This window comes from Cavia porcellus, unplaced genomic scaffold (genome assembly GCF_034190915.1).
Source record: "Cavia porcellus strain 051 isolate PalLab524CR breed Dunkin Hartley unplaced genomic scaffold, mCavPor4.1 scaffold_14, whole genome shotgun sequence".
In the NCBI taxonomy this organism is placed as follows: Eukaryota; Metazoa; Chordata; class Mammalia; order Rodentia; family Caviidae; genus Cavia; species Cavia porcellus.
Genome location: NW_026947497.1, coordinates 19575016 through 19594879, shown reverse-complemented (window position 1 = coordinate 19594879; position 19864 = coordinate 19575016). Strand labels below are relative to the sequence as shown.

Below are 19864 nucleotides of genomic sequence, written 5' to 3'. Positions count from 1 at the left end.
ATATGTATCAATTTTTCCTGGCACACACTGCAGCCTTTCAATCTATACATGAATCTTCTTCAAGTTCTGAGTGACTTTTCTGAATTACATCTTGCAGTATTCTTTCTTCTGTTGTTCTGGGTCGCTTCTTCAGAGGCCACGATCGGATGCCTGCTGGCTTTCTTTGGCTGTCCCCCATAGCTGCCATGTTTTCTCTGTTCCTTTTGAATTGTTCGTATTCCAAATTTTGGCTTTCTTTTTCTCGTGCTGTGTTTTATCTCTGTCTTCATTTGTGCTGCTTCTCAGTTATTCTGATATTTTTATCCCTTGAAATTTATCAGCTTATATATCATATCCTTCTTTCAATTCACATTTTCCTTGAATTCTTTGTGCTGTTATTTCAAAGACATGATTGTTTTACATGTTTTTTAAATGGCATCTTTAAATAATGGCATTACATGCTTTTATCTGTTCTCTACATTTTGATGACCATTCTCGGATGTTTATTTCATCCTTTTTTTCTTGTATTCTTGGTATATATATATTCTCTCTAGAGTCTTACTCACTTTTAAAATTAAGCAAGTTCTTAAACAGCTGCTTGTAGGAGGCTGGAATGGGGTTGAAGCTTTGGGGACACATCCCAGGTGTGGTGCTGAACCTGTCCACAGCATGCACGCAGAGCCCTCTCTGTCTGCACATGAGCCAAGCTGTCCCAGCAGCCAAGCACTGGATCACTGTTGTTTTTTCTAATTTGAAACCTCAGTATTCAGATTTAATAGCAGCGTTGGCACTTTTCGATAAATAAGTGGGTTTTGGATTGCACTTTGGGCAATCATCTCTAAAAGGTTCACCATCACTGTACTGAGTTAGTGGGAATTTTCCTTTAAGCACAGGATTGTGAATGGAGTTCATTCATTATTTTCCTTATGAATGAATAACACTTCCCTCCATACAAGTAACAGATCTCTCCCTCCAACACACACCACAGTAGTCCTGCCCTGATCATTTTCCACACAAACCCATCTGAGCTTTTTAAGTGGTTTATGGATGCCTCAACATTTTATAAAAGACAGTTTGTTTCTGTTTCTTATTCTTCTTATTGCTTTGAATGATTTAGAAGTACAAAAATCTCATCTTTACTATCAAATTCAAACTTCTGATTGGCTGAAAATTGTTAGACCTCTTTATGAGGTGGCACTGGCTAAAAGAGACTCTTCTAGAGACTCTAGAATCCATATATTTCATGTTTCTAAGAAGAAGAATTGTTAGGGGTGTAGGGGGAATTATTGGCCTCTGGTATGATCTGCTGCAGCTCCCAAAAAGCGAAAGTAGAAAAAGAGAAAGTCTAGATGGGGAAAAGTCTCCGCTAGCTATATACACACCAATCATTTTATAAATGCCATAATTATCTTCAGATAAAATCTCTCTATTATCAGCTCCATGAGAGTCTTCATCCATTCAGACTGCTGTAACAAACGCTGGGTGGCCCTAACACCAAGCACGTACTTCCCACAGTTCTTGCATCCCAAAGTCCAACATAAGGCACTTGTTTATTGGGGAAGCTTCTTGCTTCATAGACACTGTGTTCTTTCTCACTGTGTCCTCACATGGCAGAAAAAGGCCAAAGAAATTGTCCAGGGTCCCCTTTATAAGGTCACTTGATCTCGTTCCTAAGCGCTCTACCTTTGTGACTTAATTATCTCTACTACACGAATTCAGGATGAACAAAATATTCAGTCCATGGAAATGAGTTGTAACAATTGTTTGCCCGTTAATGAATTTCATTTCATGCAATATTATTATAGGGAAGAACCAGCCTGTAAACAGTTCCCAGAATTTAGTCTGTTAAACAGAGATTTTTTTTTCCTTTAAAGTGATATGCCTTGAAATACACGAACTCTATTGCTGCTATCACTACTCTGAACATTGTCAGAATGTCTTTAGAGAGTTACTGTTGTGTAATTAGTTATAAGACAAAAAGGATTTGCACTAGTCTATAGTTACTGAACTCATAGTATTACTCATAGTATTAAACTCAGTCCTGTGACTTCACATGTTTTCAAAAATACCTGCATCTACTTTCAAAATATCTGAGGCTCTGGTCAATGGTCACCTTGTATGTTTATACTGAAATAAGGGCTTCTTCCTCAAGGATTTCTTCAATACAGGATCCAAATGTGCCCAATGGGAAACAGAGACAGAATTTTAAAAATGTTTTAATCAATGGCAGCCTTTCTATTATAATTAATTATTATAACATTGTGATGTAAATTCTTTTACTGCATAGAGAATATTTTTAAAATCAAAGGATGTTTTGTCTATACAATATAAAAACTGGAAGGATATCTGTGATTGAGTTCTGCCAATTTTAGCCTTTTACTGTACCTGTGTGAGCTTGATTATTTCAAATTAGAAATACACAGATGTACTTTGATCTTATTGTTTATGGTGTCTTCAGTAGCTATGGCAGTTATGTCTTAACAACCAATTTCAGCCTGGGAATCCTTTGGCCCACCTAGTGTTGGACTCAGGTAGTGGTCTCTTATTTTGTCCATGAAGGTGATCATTGCTAGCTTGGTTTTATTGTAAGTGTGTGACAGTTCTTTCTCTTTCTTTCTTTCAGTATGGGTCTCAAACTCAGGACTTTGCACTTGCCTGCCAGGTGCTTTTGTCACTGAGCTGTATCTCTAGCTCATCAATTCTTCTTTAAAGTGAGCAAAATGAGACATTCTCATTGAGCTCCGATCCCAGGAGCTTCGTGGCACATTCAGAACGACCTCAGTTATACATGGTACCAGGTTATGAAGATACAAATATATAGTCCATGCCTTCAGGAATCTTTCCATTAGGTGGTATAAAAATGTCTACATATGAAAAACAAAGTCTATGTATGACACAGAAATAAATATAAAAAACAAAGAAACAGAAATAAAATGTTATGGAACTTAGGAAAACCCAGAAGAGGGGATATTTGAAAGTTAAATAGAAGCAGCAGCAAATTTATTTTGTGTTGTCCTAAAAATCAGAAATTAGACCACTAGTGAGAAGGCGCAGCTTTGACTCAATACAAAAGAGTTGTTTTCTAATAGCTAAAATTTTCCCCAAATGGATAAAAATAGCTGTCTTGGAAAAGTGGCAGGCTCTGATTTACAGCTGACATGGGGGGCTGTGTAATGGAAATCTTTCAGGGAGTCTGGAAATGAATAGTATGAAAATAATACAAAAAAAAAAAAAACCCACTGGCACCCAAGCTCCTTCCCTCAGTGTCACGCTGTGCTGTTGAGTTTCTTGTTTGTCCAAATCAGTGTCATTACCTGCAGTCTCACATTTTAGATGCTAAAATTCGTAATGCAGAACCTATCTTCGAATTTAACTTCTCCGTAGAAATAAATGAAAGCAGGCATGTAAAAGTAACTGAGAGAGTTCTTAACAATTGTCAGTTAAATTTAAATCAGTAAAAAAATAAGTAAGTGAAAAGAAAAATTTTGAGTCTTTAGGAAGGAAGGATTCAGCCACCCCTGCTCATTCCTCCCTCCAGTCTCGGGGACGGGTGAAAAAAGTAACCATGAGCTCCAGTTTGGGGAACCTCCCTCTGGGCTTTCCATATCCTGGATGGAGAAAATCCACAGTCCACACCATAAAGTCACAACATCTTTGGGAAAGAATGTCTCACACTCACACTAAGAAGTGCAGATCATTCTTGGAGGTTGTGGAATTAGGTGAATAGTTCTGTGGGAGTTAATCCACAGACCTCTATTGTGTTAGCAATTTTACGTAGAGGAAAAAAATGAATTCTGTTACTGATTAATTTATCTTTGGGTACTTGACTGATGAAAGAATCTATTGGGAGTTCAATTAAAAGAAAACTTAAAATGGTATTTTACTTGTGACACGAGTTTGATGGCCCTTGCCTGCTGTAGCATCATTTTAGAAAAGGTTTTATTGGTATATGTTTGCAGTGTATAATAAATACATTCATCTTGGGGACTGGCTACTTACACATACTGCATCTTTATCCTCTTTATTTCTCTTTTCCTCCCTTCCTTTCTGTCTTTCGTCATCCTCACATCCCTTTGTATCACCTTAAAGTCTATCTCTCTGTTTCCTATATCTAGCTTTTATTTTGCTCATTAAATTATTTATGCCTTGGAGAGACCATTTTACATCATTACTAAGATAGTATAATCAACATTCATCTTACAGAAGTATAGATAAGGAAAGATAATAGTTATACTGAGTAATATACATGTCCTACCTCATTTATAAGATATATTCTAGCTTTTCCACATCTTGCAAATCATGGAAATCACAAATCAAACCCTGGAAATTTGCCTCTGTACACGTTCTTAAATGTTTTATTCAAAATGAAAGGCAGGAGGTAGTTGAATGGTAAAAACAGATTTTTTTTTCCCTCAGAAACTGTTACAATAGGAGAAAAGAGACCTTAAGGAGTCTTTATCAACTACTACACCACACTGCCTCGAGTTCACCAGACAGATTGCCTAGTGGAATGGAAATGGTGACTCCTTGCTGAGAGGCAGATCATTTTGGATTTGCTTGAATTCCCTTTCCAACATGGAAGAGAGGGTGGACTCTTACCTGCCAGTGTCTTATATGGGGAAACTGATGTCCTTGCTACATCAGGGATCTTCTTGCCTGATAGGGAGGCTCAGACTTTGCACAGTGGGGAATATATTTGAGGTGACATTTTTTGGATATATATGGCAAAATTAAAACATATCAAATTCTGAAGGGGAAAGTTTAGGTCTATAAACATAATTTTCCCTGCAGGTAAGTAGGTAACTTTTTGTAAGTAGGAGCTATACTTTTACATGCATTTGATTAATCTGCACAAGTATCATTTGTTTGTTTTGTTTTGTTTTTTTGCAACAGGGTCTCCCTACATAGTTTAGGCTGGCCTTGAACTCTCTATGTTGCCCATGCTGACACTGAACTCACAGTTACCCTCCTGCGTCAGCCTCCCTAGTGCTGAGATTGCAGATGTGGGGCACCACACTCAACTAGACAACTTTTTATAAACTTAGTTGCATCATACCCATTATAGAGAATGAAAAGCTTAGAGACTGAGTGTCTTAAATTCTCTCAGCCAGTAAATAAACGCCTGTATTGAAATCCAGGATTCTTTTTTTTTTTACTCTACATGCATTGTGCTTTCACCGTAATTTTTAAGAAGTTTTAATTTTTGCAGAAATAGGATTTTGAAATAAAACCTTTATAAAGAATTCTAAATAAGGACATTAAAGCTCTGAGTTATGTTCACTTTCTTTACCAACTAAAATGCGAATGGCATTGTTTGTAAACATGCAATTTGCTCCCTGAAAGGGCGGGGCCTTAGCGGGAAACTCCAGGGCTGGGGTAAGGAGATGGAATCTGCTGCCACATGCGTCTGGGTTCAGTGCTGTCCCGAGGATGGTCCTCTTCCAGGCCCACTTAGCCAGCAGATTGTCTCACTCACTGGCTTTTTTCCTCCCGGTGCTGGAGGTTGAACCCAGGGCCTCCCCAGAGCGCTCCATCCTCAGCATGCACACTACCTGTCTACCTGCCTCCCTCCCTTCCTTCCTTCCTTCTTTCCCTTCTTCCATTTTAAAATGGGGTTTTCTTAAATTGCCAAATTACCGAGGCTGGACTCCATCCTCCTTCCTCAGTCTCCTGAGAGCTGGGATTTCAGGTGTGGGCCAAGTCCCACTCCAATCATTACTTTCTATGCCTTCCTCCCACCCAGTGCAAAGCCCTGCTCTGGAGAGTAAGGGGAGCACAGGTTAACCCCCTGGCTGCTCCTCCCTTATCTGCCCATTCTTTTTGTTTTTCTTTCTGACTTAAATGCCAGAGCAGGCCAGCAAGTCTTCCAGAGCAGACATTCGTTGGGAACAGACTGCCAGGGTCCCTCATCTTCATGAGCAGACGTTTGGGATTCCCCACCCCTTCCTGTCTGGAGGGAGAAGAAGCCCTCTTGCGTTCCACACAGAGAAGGGACAGAATGACGTCTCTCTGGAGGCCCAGGGCCCCTTGCCTTACGGTGGGGCAGGAGGAGGTGGGTGAGATTCTCAGTAAACCCCAGCAGAGGTGACTGGCCCTGACTACCAGTGATGACCAGGCCTTTTCACCAGTTTAGGACTTGTTAACTCTAGCACAACAGGAAAAATACCGTTTGACATCAGATTACTGGTGCCCTTTATTATATAAGGTTATACAGTTGTCTGAATATAATCAGATTTGTATTTTCATTTATAATGGTTTTTTCTTTATATTTTCAAAAATATTTTCCTTGTTCTTTAAAAATTTTGCTTTACCCATTTATATCTTTAATCATTTTTCTGCTTCTGTCTTCCTTCTCCTTCTTCCTCTTCTTCCTCCTCTTCCTTTCTTCTTTTTCTTCTCTTCTTCCTCTTCTTTTTCCTTTTTTATTTTAAAGATACTAAAATCCAACAAAACAAAACCAATCAAAACAAAGCAGCAAAATTGGTACAGAACTTCAAAGCAGGATATTAGGAAAACAGCAATAGCTACGTCTTGTTATCTTCACAATGGTTGTCCGTTCCATCAGATATAGTAAAAGCAAAACAGAATGTAATCAATCAAAACAGAATATTGAATAAAGTGAAACAATTAATCAGAACAAAGCAAAACAGAACAATATTGGATTTCAAAGACAAAATGAAAGGAAATCTCCATATTTGCTATATTGCATACTGTCATCCTCCCAGGAGAGCTCAGCCCTGACCCAAGGCCTGCAAAATGAATGAAACAATACAAGAATTTAGTTGCTTTATGTACCTTAGTTGCTATCCGTTGGGCCAGTCCTCTGAACCCACCGGTTGCTTACGGGGCAGGGGTGGGGGAAAAGGGGTTGGCAGGGGTGTGTTTGATTCTCATCCCACGTGTAGGTAGGCTCATGGGAGGCGCTGACTTTTCTCTTCCTGGAACCCTCATGGCTTGCACGTTTTACCAGAAAGGCTGGCCAGTTGGCTTCTTGGTGGGCTCCTCCCAGGCCCAGCATCCTCTTCTTTTTCTACCTCCCTCTACTGGCCTCTCCTTTCCTCTTCCTTGTCTTCTTCATCTTCCTTCTCTTCATTTTCTTCCTCCTCCTAATGTGAAGCAGAAATCTAATTTTAACTTTCCAATAAGGCTAATCTGTTGTGTCAACACTACTTGATAAAAGTCTTCCCTGGGGATTAATTTTCTTACTCCCTTTCAAGCTGCTTTTAACTGATGCATATGACATGATATTCTCTTTCTAGAAGAATCTGCTTTCCCTAGTCTCTCAATGTAATTAGATCCCTGACATGTTCACCTGGCACAGTGAATTGTTCTGTATAGATGTGACGTTTTGCAGCACTAGAGACTATGTTCAGTGTTGATCCGTGGCCTGTGGTACAGTTCTTGGCACAGAATTGACTTTTGATAAATATGTGCCAAATGAATGTATGAGTTTAAGATCTAGTTTTCCAGTGTGAATCCAGGGTCTGGATTCCACCACAATTCAATAGGTTGTGTATTTTACTATGACAGAAAACTGGGCTTTTCCATGTCAATTACATGGACTCTTTTGTATCTGTTATTCTCAGAAACTGACATTTCCAGTCATCCAAGATCCCCTCCCCGCCTTACTTTACCTTAGTATCTAATGGGTCTCTTACCTTTATAATTGCTACTTCCCTAAAATTGGGGTCTATTTTCTATTTTCATTATGTCTGCATTTTATTTTTCTTTCTTTTATCTTTTAAATGCAGTATTTGATACATGCACAAGAATATGTGTAACACATACCAAAGTATGAGTCATTATTCTGTGCACACTTATGAAACTTGACAGAGATAACGTTATCCATTGCTTCTGTTCCACCCCTCTGCCTCCAGGAGGGAATCACTCTCCTGACCTCTGGGTTTCTAATTGTCTTGCTTTGGTTTTCTTTCAAACACAGGTTAATTATATATATTGACATTAAAAAATATATACATAACAAATATTGAACTTTATAAAAAGTTTCTCACTTTGTGAAGTCATCAGGAATTTTTCATTCAACTTTATGCTTCTAAGATTCATCCACACTTGTGTGTGGCTGTGGCTTATTAATTTCATTAATGGGTGCAATGACACTGTATTGTACAGTAATCTGTCTGTTCTCCTGTTGATATTTGCTTAGATTGTTTCCAGTGTTTGGTACTTAGAACAGGCTTGCTGTCGACACTGCTGTGCCCCTTACATTTTCTCCAGGTAGTATACCAGGAAATAGACTTTCTGCGTGAAAGCATGTACCAGTATTCAAAGATAATGCCAAATTGTTCCCAAATAGGTGGTCTAGTTATACTGATACAAGCCAAGTATAAAGTCCCCATTCGTCCGTGTCTTTTCCACTTTTGCTCTTATCAGATTTGTTGTTCCTTTTATGAGATGTAAAATTATATCTCTTTTCAGACATGTTGTGTGTTCCCTAAGAAAAGAGTTTGAGTTTGTTTCATAACTTTGTTGACCGTTCATGTTTCAATCCTTTAAATGCCTGTTTGCCTTTTGACCATTTTTGAGAGTTTGATTGTTTTTCTTATTTAAAACTTTCTATATTTGTATCCAAGATATTCATCAAAGTATTATTGTTATTTTCCTCTAGTTGGTGACTTGCCTTTCCACTTCCTTTATGTCTTTATCAACAGTTTTAAATTACAATAAAGTTGAATCTATCAAAATTTTCTGTTGTAATTAGAATTTTTCATCTTGCTTTTTAAAAATCTAGCTGTACTCTGAAATCGATATACTTACTTTTATTATTTATTTATTTATTTATTTTGGTACCAGGGATTGAATTCAGGACCTTGTGCTTGCCAAGCAGGCGCTTATGCCACTGAGCTAAACCCCCAGCCCAGATATACTTACTTTTAAAGGATTCAAAAACGTTGTCTTTCACGTTTACAGTGAACTGGAATTTTTGTATTTATGTTAGGTGGTAGGGCTCCAGTTTCTTCTGTGTGAATAAATAATTATCCTCTAAGATTACTTATTTAGATTGCAAAAATAGTCACAATACATGCTGCCATTGGGTGACGTATGCAACAGATAGGTGATATTCAGAAAACATAATATGTAATACTTATAATTGCACACACACACACACACACACACACACACACACAGTTTAAAGAAAAAGTATTTTGGCACATGCCAAAATAATAACAGTGATTGTCTTTAGATTGTGGAGTTATCGATTATTTTATTTCTTTTGTTGTTCGCTGTGTTTTCCAAATTCTTTTACTGAGCCCATATTCGTACATATATATATCTATAAATATACTGTACTACATATTTATAGATATATTTAATGGTGGGAAATTAGGTAGTACTTGTAAGCAATAATGTAGCATCAGTGCACCTTAGTGAAAAACCATTAGTTGAAAGAACATGAATTGAAATCTTCCAGCTTACTTTTTTTTAAAAAAAGATATTTTCACTGCTGAAACAAAAAAGTGTTTGTAGACTATGCGATAAATTTCAGTAGAAGGTTAAAAAGAAATTGAATTCAGAAACCTCGCTAATTCTATGAGTAGTTATATAAAATTCTCCTCCAAGTTGTTTGCTCACAGGTATGTTCTCTTTGGAGAGTAAAATCTAGGGCACTTACAGGTATCATTTGGTGACATAGTTATTTCTTTTTGCCCTACAGCAGATAATGAAAAGACTTATAAAGCGGTATGTTTTGAAAGCACAAGTAGACAAAGAAAATGATGAAGTTAATGAAGGTAAGCATCTCCAATTGAGAAGCATCCTTTTGAGAGCCAATTAATGATCATGGAAAATATCACACAGAAGCATAGTTTGAAAATCCAAACTCAGGTTACAGTTAGGTTCCTCCAAGATGGACATGACTGACGTGAGACTCTTAAAGTACTTTTCTAAAACTCTATTTTTTAAGTAAATTGTTACTAAAAATGTTAATCAGAGGCAGTTTGTCTCTATTCATAGAACTCTAACTAATGCTTAAAATGTGAAGACCGCCTTCTTGCAAGGAGTTTTTAAGTGCTTATTTGTTTAAGTAGTTGGTAATATCCATTCTGATTTTCATGGGTTCACATTAGTTTTAACACTTTTTCAATGTTGTGAGTGAAAGAATGTTTGACTCACACAGAATCCCACATGGCTTCAGAAGAAAACTCTCTTTTGTTGTCCAAAACCAAAGCTCAAGTTCATTTTTCTTGTCTGAGGTTTCTCTTTTGAATTTCACTTTTCTCCTTGGCTTTCTATGTACTTGTGTCTACTTTTCAATGCATGTATGTTCTAGGCAGAAGCTCTGTCTGAACTGTAAAAATTTTTCAGCAAAAGTTCAAGAAGAGCACTAAAACACAAGACTTGTGTTAGAAAGAAAGAAAACTGGAATATTGCTCTAAAAATGGAAATTATACCTTTCAACACCAATGAGATGTTGCTAGGTTGAGCTACATTAATAAGAAAGACCGAAGCTTAGTAAAGTTGTTGATGAATTTCAAAATCATCACCTGATTAATACAAGGAATCTCTTGTAAATTCAGTTAATCCAATAGTATGTGGATATAGAAATGAAATCTATAATATGATTGATAGCAGCAAAAATCCGATTGGTATGGGCTAGAAATGGTCTCAGGAAGATGGAATTGGATAGGAGTGTGGCTTAGAAAGTAGAAACTTCCATATTCATACTTGGAATATAGAAATAACTAAATTAAAGTAAATGGGAGGAAGACATAGCCATAACACCCCAAATAAGCAGCATTTTCTATCCCTTTCACAACAGGAAAGTTAATAAGAATTGAGTTTTAAACAAAGTTCTTAATGAGAAAGTTGACTATCTAAACTATATAGCATGCTAGATAAGATAGTTCCTCATTTAACAAATGAGAAAACTAAAATCTGAAATGGTTGAACCCAGAAAGGTTTTGCATTGTGTTTTCCGTTTTGACAGGCTACAACAGTAGTGTATCATCTCCATGTGACTCAGAAACAGGGAAGGACAGGGCAGGAGGGAAGTGAAAGGTGTCTACTGTGATACTGAACGGTGTAAGAAAATGTACCTAGGCTGGGGTAAAGCTCAGTTGTAGAGCACTTGCTTCACATTTGGAAGACCCTGGGCTCAATCCCCAGCACCAGGAAAGAGAGGATGGGGATACCGGATTTGTAGTTTCAGATGGGATCATTTTAATTTGTTCTGCTATATGGCAAAGGAAGGATCTTTCTTTCTTTCTGTTTTTCTTTCTTCTTTCTTTCTTTCTTTTGTCACAAAAGGAGTTCACAAATGTTCTATATGTATTCTTGAGGATGAGTTACAATTTCTTTTTTGTGTGTGGTTCTCTTCTATTTTATCTTTTTTATTTTATGGAAAAAACAAAATTTATAACAAAATAATAGGAGAATAACAATAGTTAACACAATGCATATTGTTATCTTCAAAGTAGTTACTAGAGTACAAGATATGAGCATAAAAATTCTCAGATTCTTGCCAGGTGTGGTGGTGCATGTCTGTAATGCCAGCACACCAGAGGCTGAGGCAGGAGGTTTACCATGAGTTTGAGGTCAGCCTGGGCTACATAGTAAGTTCAAGCCCAGCCTGAATTATACAGCCAGGTCTGCACTGCCAGTGATACCCTATTTCAAAAAACAAAACCAAATAACAACAATAAAAATGTCTCACAACTTATCTAACTTTTTTATAATAAAAGAACATCTAAATTATATTTTAAAACACCTTAAAGATAGCAAGGTGAAATGTTGTACTGTTAATGCATGTAATTCTATGTGTCAATTAAAAATAACAATATATAATTTTAAAAGGATGTCAGGAGGCACTCTCACAGATATGTTTTACATGCCATTCAGTTTATTAAAAAGCTAAGTGAAGCTGCGCATACCTTGTTCACACCCAAGTTCCAGCCCAGCCTGGACACCTTTGCCATTTATTGAAACTCTGTTTCAAAATAAAAACAGATTGGGGGGAGGCTGAGGTTGTGGTTCAGTGAAGGCCCTGGGTTCAATCCCCAGTGCTGAAGGAAGAAAAAAAAAAAAAAAACAAAAAACTAAGGCAACATACCAGTGATTCTCAAAATTACTTTTTAGGTTCAAGGTAAAATTCTCCCCCCAAAATTTACTGCTTAGAATAAATGACTTTATCTACATTATAATTATTTATAAAACAATCCAGTTTTTAATCATAAACTCCATATGCTCAAAATACTGCAGAGCTGAATTATGGGAGCAGTTGTTTAATATCAAAACTCCTGTCCTTTAAGAGCAAGTGAAATCTACACATGCTGCTGGCTTCACACCCGAGCTCAGTTTCTGGGCTGCCCGTGGCTTTATTATGACTGATGCCCTGTGCCAGACAAACTAATCTGTGTTTGCTGATCCCATATTTATTACCATCGCCTTCATCCCTGTGTATTTTCCTTTCCCTTCCTTCAAATTTGGTTTAAAATTTACTTCTGAGAATTCATTCTCAGTTGTTTCAGGATGTTCAGTTTTGCTAGGACTCCCTTTGATGGCAGCAATGGGACACATCTGAGGTTGGTGTCAAGCCCGTGTCTGAACAGAGCCCCCCACCCCATGGATAGGTACAGTGTGGTAGATCAGTTAGCAGAATGTCTTGCTTAGAGCTGAGGAGTAGCTTGGTGTACAGTTCTTGCCTAGTATTCAAGAGGCTCTGGGTTTGATTCCCAGCAAATGTGATAAGGTGAGTTTTACTCTTAAAATCAGTGGATTGTTTTTATAGCCTTTAAAAAAGGTACACACACATGTGTGTGTACTTGTTTCTTTTTAAAGAGATACTTTTTTAAACATTTGAAAGGAAAAACTGACAAAGCTATCTTGGAGATTTTATGGAGTAAATGTATTCGTTTGGATGAATTTTACTTTGTTTTCTAAACCTAAGAGCGAATCACCAACTATACATCTGTATTTTAATACAAATACTATAGGTGAATTAAAAGAAATCAAGCAAGATATCTCCAGCCTTCGTTATGAACTTTTGGAAGACAAGAGCCAAGCAACTGAGGAATTAGCCGTTCTGATTCATAAACTGAGTGAGAAACTGAATCCCAGCGTGCTGAGATGTGAATGACACCGACCCCTGGAATCCTGACTTCGAATATAGCACAAATGTGGGCAATAATATTTCTAAGTATGACATACTTGAAAATTATGATGTACATTTTTAGTATTACCTACCTTTATCATGTGAACCTTTACTAGTTAGGTCTCAATAATTTCCTGTTTTACCACATGAAAATGCATTTTGATTGTCTGCCTTGACATTATAAACAATGATGTTACCTTTGTATTTAAAGGCCTAATATTACATTATCAATTTTTTTTGTCCCTTTTGGAGTATACTCTATGTCTTTGTACTACTTGTTTGGCTCCAAGAGACTGTCAAGTCCTTGGGGACAGGGACCATGTTATATTCATCTTTGTGTCTCCCAGCATCTAGTACAGTGCCTGGTACATAGTAGGTGCTCAATAAATGTTTAAGCCAACTAAATTGACTGCCAATAAAATACAAATAAAAGATTATCAATATGTAGCATACCTTCCCTTGTCCAAATGCTGAAGAGATTTTTTTTTAATAGAAACTGAAGAAGGCCAACTATGACTTGGTAAGAATTTCTTAGAGCTTTAGACATTACTGATTACCCTAGAACTATTGAGCCCTGAGTGACGAATTTAACAATGAAATGGCTTAATAGAAAATACAATTACATTGCATATTTAAGTTTCTAAAATTGTTCAAAACACATTAAAAGCCTTTTCTAAAATATATTCTCATTTGCTTTCTTATACTCATTTTTTTTTTCAGTACAGTGAATGTAATCAGTGGGGTGCCAAGTTCCTTCTAAAGTTGGGGGCTGTGCTGCACAGTTGTTTCGTTGTAATCTTTAGTGTCTGCCACCGACTTCCTGTCTTGTCCCGTTACTCCATTCTGAGTTTGGAATGAATGAGTCATGACTGTCTGGGAAGAGGGGCCGGGGCTCCTCAGGAGCTCTCTGTGCTGCGGACACAGCTCCTGCCGTCATTGCTCACCACTGCGACACCTTTACTGCTATGAAAAGATTTCGGTTCTTTCTACACAAACCAGACTGTGCCGTGCCAGTATTGAACAGAGTCCTGCTAATGTCTGTGCTTCCCCGTGACTTTCTCCCACGCAGTGGTGTTTATCCTCCTGGGTCTCTTCAGTCTGTTCCCGTAAAGCACGACCATCGCTCAGAGTTCATCAGTTTTCCTTCCTTTCCTCTCCTTACGCTTTCTTTTCTTTCTTTCTCTTTCTCTTTCCTCCTTCTTTCCCTTCTGTCTTCCTTCCTTCCTCTCTCTCTCTCTCTCTCTTCCCTATCTCCTCTCTCTGTCTCTCTCGGTTTCTCTCTCTCCGTCACGCACTCACGCACACACGCACACGCACGCACACGCACACATGCGACGCACGCACACACTGGGGGTCAAACCCAGGGCATTCTACCACTGAACTACATTCCCAGTCCCTCTGCAGCAAGGTGTCTCTTTAAATTATCCAGGCTGACTTCAAATTTGGGATCCTTTAGCCTCAGCCTCCCGGTTAGCTGAGATTACAGTCATGAACCACCATGACCAGTTTAAAGATTACTTCTTAATGTTCCCTTTTGGGAAGCTAAATTAAAAAGATTTTATACATTTTTCTACCATTGTGAAATACTTCAAAATTTTTGCTCTGTTAATAGTATTTGTCTTAAACATTTTTTCACATTTTATATTTTTATGTCATACCTTAGAACTGAATAAAATCAGATTTTCCCACTGTTGTATGATGCTATAGTCTACATTAAAATAGTAAAGAAATGGAGTTTCTATAATAGATTGTTTTAAAATCTTATTTGTCTAGGATTCTAAGTGGGAAAGTTTTTACTCACAACTAAGAAACAGAATACATATGTAATAATTTTCCTAGTTGAGATTGGGAAAAACTGAGAAAAAGCTGATTGAGCAGGGCACGTTCAGCTTGGGATCCTTGGACTCGAAGGTCAGAGAGCTGTGAAGGTAAAAATCGGCATTCACAGCCTGTGTGTATCCACATGTCTGTGTTCTCTTTTCTCTCTCTCTCTCTCTCTCTCTCTCTCTTTCTTTCTTTCTCCCCTTCTTCTTCCCCTTCCTTCCTCTTCTCCTTCCCTTTCTCCTCCTTCCTTCCTGGTAGAGAATTAGTATTTTGTTTTCTGCTTCTTCACAGTTTTGAGGTGCTAGTTAAGAGATGGTGAGAAGGTACAGTGGTGCTACTGATGGCGTCAGTGCCCTGCTCTGACCCGTCCTGGGCCCAGGCCATCTCCCACACCCCTGCGCAGCTCCCCTAACCACTTCCAGAGCTTCGCCCTCAGCCTCGCCCTGCAGGGCAGGCCTGCGGCTTCCCAGCACTCATGACTGACTGGGGTACAAAACTTCGTCTCTTAAAACAGAGTGGGGTTGCCTTTGTTGCTCTAGAAGTGCTCCTGAAGGGGTGACTGAAGCCCAGACCCGAGCTGACAGGGAGTGTTTGTTTAGCTCATATCCCTCCTCTTTTTCCTCCTGAGAAATTCACTGAGTGACTGCAAGCAAATCCTGTTGAGTTTGCTTCCAGGGACTCCACCCTAAGATGTGAGGTGTTAATGTTGCCGATGGGTGAGGTAAGGGTCACTTTAGGGGACTGTTGTCAAAATTAATAGTTCTCCTGGGTCTGTTAAATCCTTGCCTTCCTCTGTTGCAACAGGAACATTTGAAAGCAAAGCTCAAATGAGGGTCAACAATTCGGAAGAGAACATTTTAACAGGATCCAAAACAATGACATTTAGTTCCCTACAATTCATTATAAGGCTGTCTAACCCCCCAAATGTTTTTATGATATCACTTTTCTACTTTGGTATTTTTAGTTCTTTTTTTATTTACAGGGGCAGATGGGCTTGGTGTGATGGTGCATGCCTGTAATCCCAGCACTTGGTAGGCTGAAGCAGGAGGATTGCTGTAAGTTTGAGGCCAACCTAGGCTACAAAGTGAGTTCAAAGTCAGGTTGAACTTCATAGTGAAACTTGTCTCAAATTTATAGGCAAGGTAAAATTTTGAAGGAAGATAACATATTGCTTCTTAGATATACCATTCAAAAGGTCTGAGATTTTGTAAGTCTTGCTGTCAAAAATTCAGTGAATACCCTCTACTGTATGGGATTCTATTGAGAAGTCTGGCATCATAGACTTACAACTTAGGAACCATGAAAATGGCATCCAGTGTCCTCAGAGTTTTGTACACTGTAAAATCCAAGATAACATAAATATTTTGTGACTATTCAAAGGAATTTGGTTCAATGTGCAATAATTATCTGACCCAATCATGTTTAATATATTTTATTTCAAACATAAAATGAAAGCTGCTTTTGTGAGTGACAAGGTAAATTGTCATAGACAATGTCTAAAAATAGTGAAGTCTTATTAATTGTGGAACAAACTTTTTTTTGCCTTCATAACTAGTTTAGTCAAACAAGGTTATATCAGGGATTTCTGGTCCCCGAGAATTCTAGAAGCTTTTGAAGGGGCTGATATGATCATTTAGGTTGGCTACAGTCCCATTTTTCTTTTCTTCATCTTATCTTCATTTAAGATCTTACTGAGGTCAGAGATGGAGCTCAAAGGTGTAAGCACCTGTCCAGCAAGCACAAGGCCCTGAGTTGATTCCCAGTATAAAACTGATTGTGAGATTTTACCTGGGATTTAATTTGCTTTTCTAGTTTCCTAAGATAGAAACTTACTTTAGCTTTAGAATCTTCTTCCTTGCTTTATTTCTTAATTTACACATAATTGTACATATTTATGAAGTATAGTGTGATATTTCAATATATAATATAATGTGTATTGACCAAGTCAGGGCAATTAGTATTTCAATCTTCTTTTTCTGTTTATAGCTTTTGGGCGCCTCTCATTTAGAAAAAAAGTGCTTTGGGTCCTCAGTCTTTTTTCCTTTGTTCGTGTTTTGTTTATGTTTTCATAACATAAGGGGATAGAATGTAGGAGCGTACCGCCACTGCGCTGCAACCAATGATTTTATTCTATTTATTTAATTTAAGACAAGGTCCCATTACGCAGGCCAGCCTCGGTTTTGTAAAAGGATAAATGGAAGAGTCTAATTGTTTGCAGGACTCTTTCCGTTATCAGGTAGAAACAAGTAGCAATCGGTCCGGGCTTTGCAATCGCTACGCCAAAAAGGAAAGACAGGGACAAAGAGCTCTGGCTCCCGCGGGGGCGGGGGAGCCAAAACTGCGTCTTCGGTCTCTCTGGAAACCGCGTTTCCGGGTTTCCGGGGCCGCCTCTGATTGGAGGGAATGGTCAGTAGGTGGTGGAAAGGGGAGGGGCTTAGTTTCGAGGCCGAGGCCCCTCCAGTGAGCGGGATGACGTCACGCGCGACGCCGCTGCCGGTGTAGCCCAGTGGTGGCGCTGGACCCTCAGAGGGGCTGTGGTAGGTCCGGGTGTCCAGGCCGGGAGCTTGGGGCGTCGGCATCCTCTGACCTCTGGTCTGGCCCGCATTGGCTGGCCTCTCTGTGCAGGCGTCATGGATCTGGTTTTAAACCGAGCGGATTATTTACAGGTAACCCGGGAAGAGGGGGCGGGCGGGCGCGGTGCCTGTAAGCGTTTGTTCCCTCCGAGGACGCCTGTCGAGTCCGCGCGGGCAGAGGGGCGGCGGTGACAGTCGGTGGCTGGGACGAGGACGGGGACGGAAAGAAGCGGCGCACACACCATGGTGCAGACGCCCGCAGTCCCCAGGATGCTCGAAGGTCCCCAGGGCTCCTCCAGGGATCCCCTTCTCCTGCTCCCCAGCGGCAGAACCCGTGGGCCCTCTGACTCCAGATCTCATCTCCACACGCCACCCCAGTCCACCAGCACGAGACACTAGTGCACCAGCCGGATAGATTCCAGTAAAAACACTTAACAGCTATTTAGCCAGCAGTTTAAGACCTTCACATGCAGGGGTTGATCAAAAGTACGGTGAATCTTTATTTATTTTTAAATCATTACAGTAAAAAACACCTTCCTATTGACTACCCCCCCCCCCCACCTTGAGTACTTCCTCTCGCTTTGAACGCACGTACCCCATAGTTCTGGCCACTTTCTGAAGTCCACTTCAGTGACTGTGTTTAGTTGCACAGTCGCGCCTGCCTCCGTGTCCTGAATCTATCTGGGTTAGGGTCATTTTGACTTTGTGAAGAGTCAGAAGTCTAATGGTGCCAGATCTGCTGAATTAGGTGGATGAGAACACAGCGTAATATTTTTAAAAGCCAGTCTTTCCGTTGGGTGACTGTCTGCAGCAGCATTCACCGTATTTTTAAACACACCTCCTATAAAGAAAAAGAAGCTGTCATCAGGAACAGCTTCAGAAAGTGACAGCAAAGATGCAATAAGCATGTTTGAAGTGAGGGGAGAGTATTTTGAGCGGGACTAGTGGAAATGTGTATTTCATTGTAACAATTAAAAATTAAAACTGTGGTTTTTAAAATCATGCCTCGTATAATCCACACTTAATCCCCATAAACATTTTAAAAATAAGTAATAGTAGAAATGGGGACTCAGGGACTTAGGACAATTTGCTCAACACCTAAAAGTGATGGCGTTGCTATTTGAATCAAGTCTTGGACTCCATTGCTGATGTCTTTCCTGTGCTACATTGCCTTTCAGGATTCCTTTCACTCCGGGAATGCATTCTCTCAGTTTTTCATTTCCTCCCTTTTCAGCCATCCTATTTTAGCTAACAGTGCAAATGTTTGTATATCACTTTCTCAGAGGGTTATGACAGACACTTTCCCCTTTAATACTGTTCATGTCCAACTGGTTACATCTTGCTGCTTTTTTTTTTTTTTTAATCGGTACCGGGGATCGAACTCACGACCTCCTGCTTCCAAGGCAGGTGCTTATGCCGCTGAGCTAAATCCCCAGCCCCATCTTGCTGCTTTTATCACCGGAATATCTTTTTGCATCTGTCCCTTTGTTCTCCATCTCTGTTACCCTCTCTTTTTCTCCTGCTAGGATAATTGAAATATTCCAGCTGGGTTTCTAGTCTTCAGCTTCATCTTCCTCCAAGGCATCCTTCATCTCACATGCTAGACTGATGTTTTTAAAATGCAAGCCTAACATATTACCTCAAACTTTAATACTACTCCCTGAGATGCAAAATAAAATCGTGTCTTAATATATGCAAGTTCTTCTGTGACCTGTTGTTGCTCGCTGTCCTCTCCTCCTTTTTAACTGTACCCCTCCAGCCACAGTTCTCTGCTGAGCAAGCCATGCTGTTTTCTTTGTTTTGTGCTCTTCATCTTCAGTTAGATTGGATGTTACTTCTACCAGCATGTTTAACATTTTAGCAATAAATAGATACCAATAAGTAAATTGTCATGATGCATTTAAATAACTATTTCCAGAGTTTTAATCATTTTACAGAAAATCTTGAACAAATATATATAATTTGAAAAAGCTTCTAAAAATATTTTCAAGTAATGTCACATAATTCTTTCTGGCTTGACAAATTTATAGTATACATTTGACTGTATTTGGTTATATCTTAAATTCTGACTTTCGTGCCCTCCCTCTCCATTACTGGCTGACTGTCTTTCTCTGTCTCTGTCTCTCTCTTTCAACAGTACTTGAGGATCCAACCCAGGAATACTGTACTGTTGAGCCTTTTAAATTTTTTTTGAGACAGGGTTTTGCTAAGTGGTCCAGGCTGTCTTCAAACTTGAAATCTTCCTACCTCAGTTTCCTGAGTTCCTAGGGTTACAAGCATGTACCATTCCACCACTCCTTGTGACATATATCATTAGCAAATAGCTTCCTTGCTGATAATATATTAGTCATTTTGGTAAAAAAAAAGAAAAAATTTCTCT

General features: G+C 39.0%; 2 protein-coding genes across 3 annotated transcripts in view; both read left to right on the top strand.

Annotated features, from left to right (window-relative positions):
* The window catches only part of Trpc3 (transient receptor potential cation channel subfamily C member 3), a gene marked incomplete at its 3' end in the record, with an annotated part of 68745 nt that extends 54986 nt beyond the window's left edge, over positions 1-13759 (top strand). Inside the window, 4 exon segments of the mRNA NM_001173031.1 lie at positions 9653-9728; positions 12930-13000; positions 13002-13019; positions 13022-13759. Of these exon segments, the coding sequence (NP_001166502.1) occupies positions 9653-9728; positions 12930-13000; positions 13002-13019; positions 13022-13072 (216 nt within the window).
* A 3631-nt stretch (positions 13760-17390) lies between these two features.
* Bbs7 (Bardet-Biedl syndrome 7) overlaps positions 17391-19864 on the top strand; it is a 43039-nt gene continuing 40565 nt past the window's right edge. For both annotated transcript variants that reach the window (XM_003477032.5, XM_013160261.3), the window contains exon 1: positions 17391-17577. In XM_003477032.5, the coding sequence (XP_003477080.2) occupies positions 17542-17577 (36 nt within the window). In that variant the 5' untranslated portion in view covers positions 17391-17541. The remainder of the gene's footprint in view (positions 17578-19864) is intronic.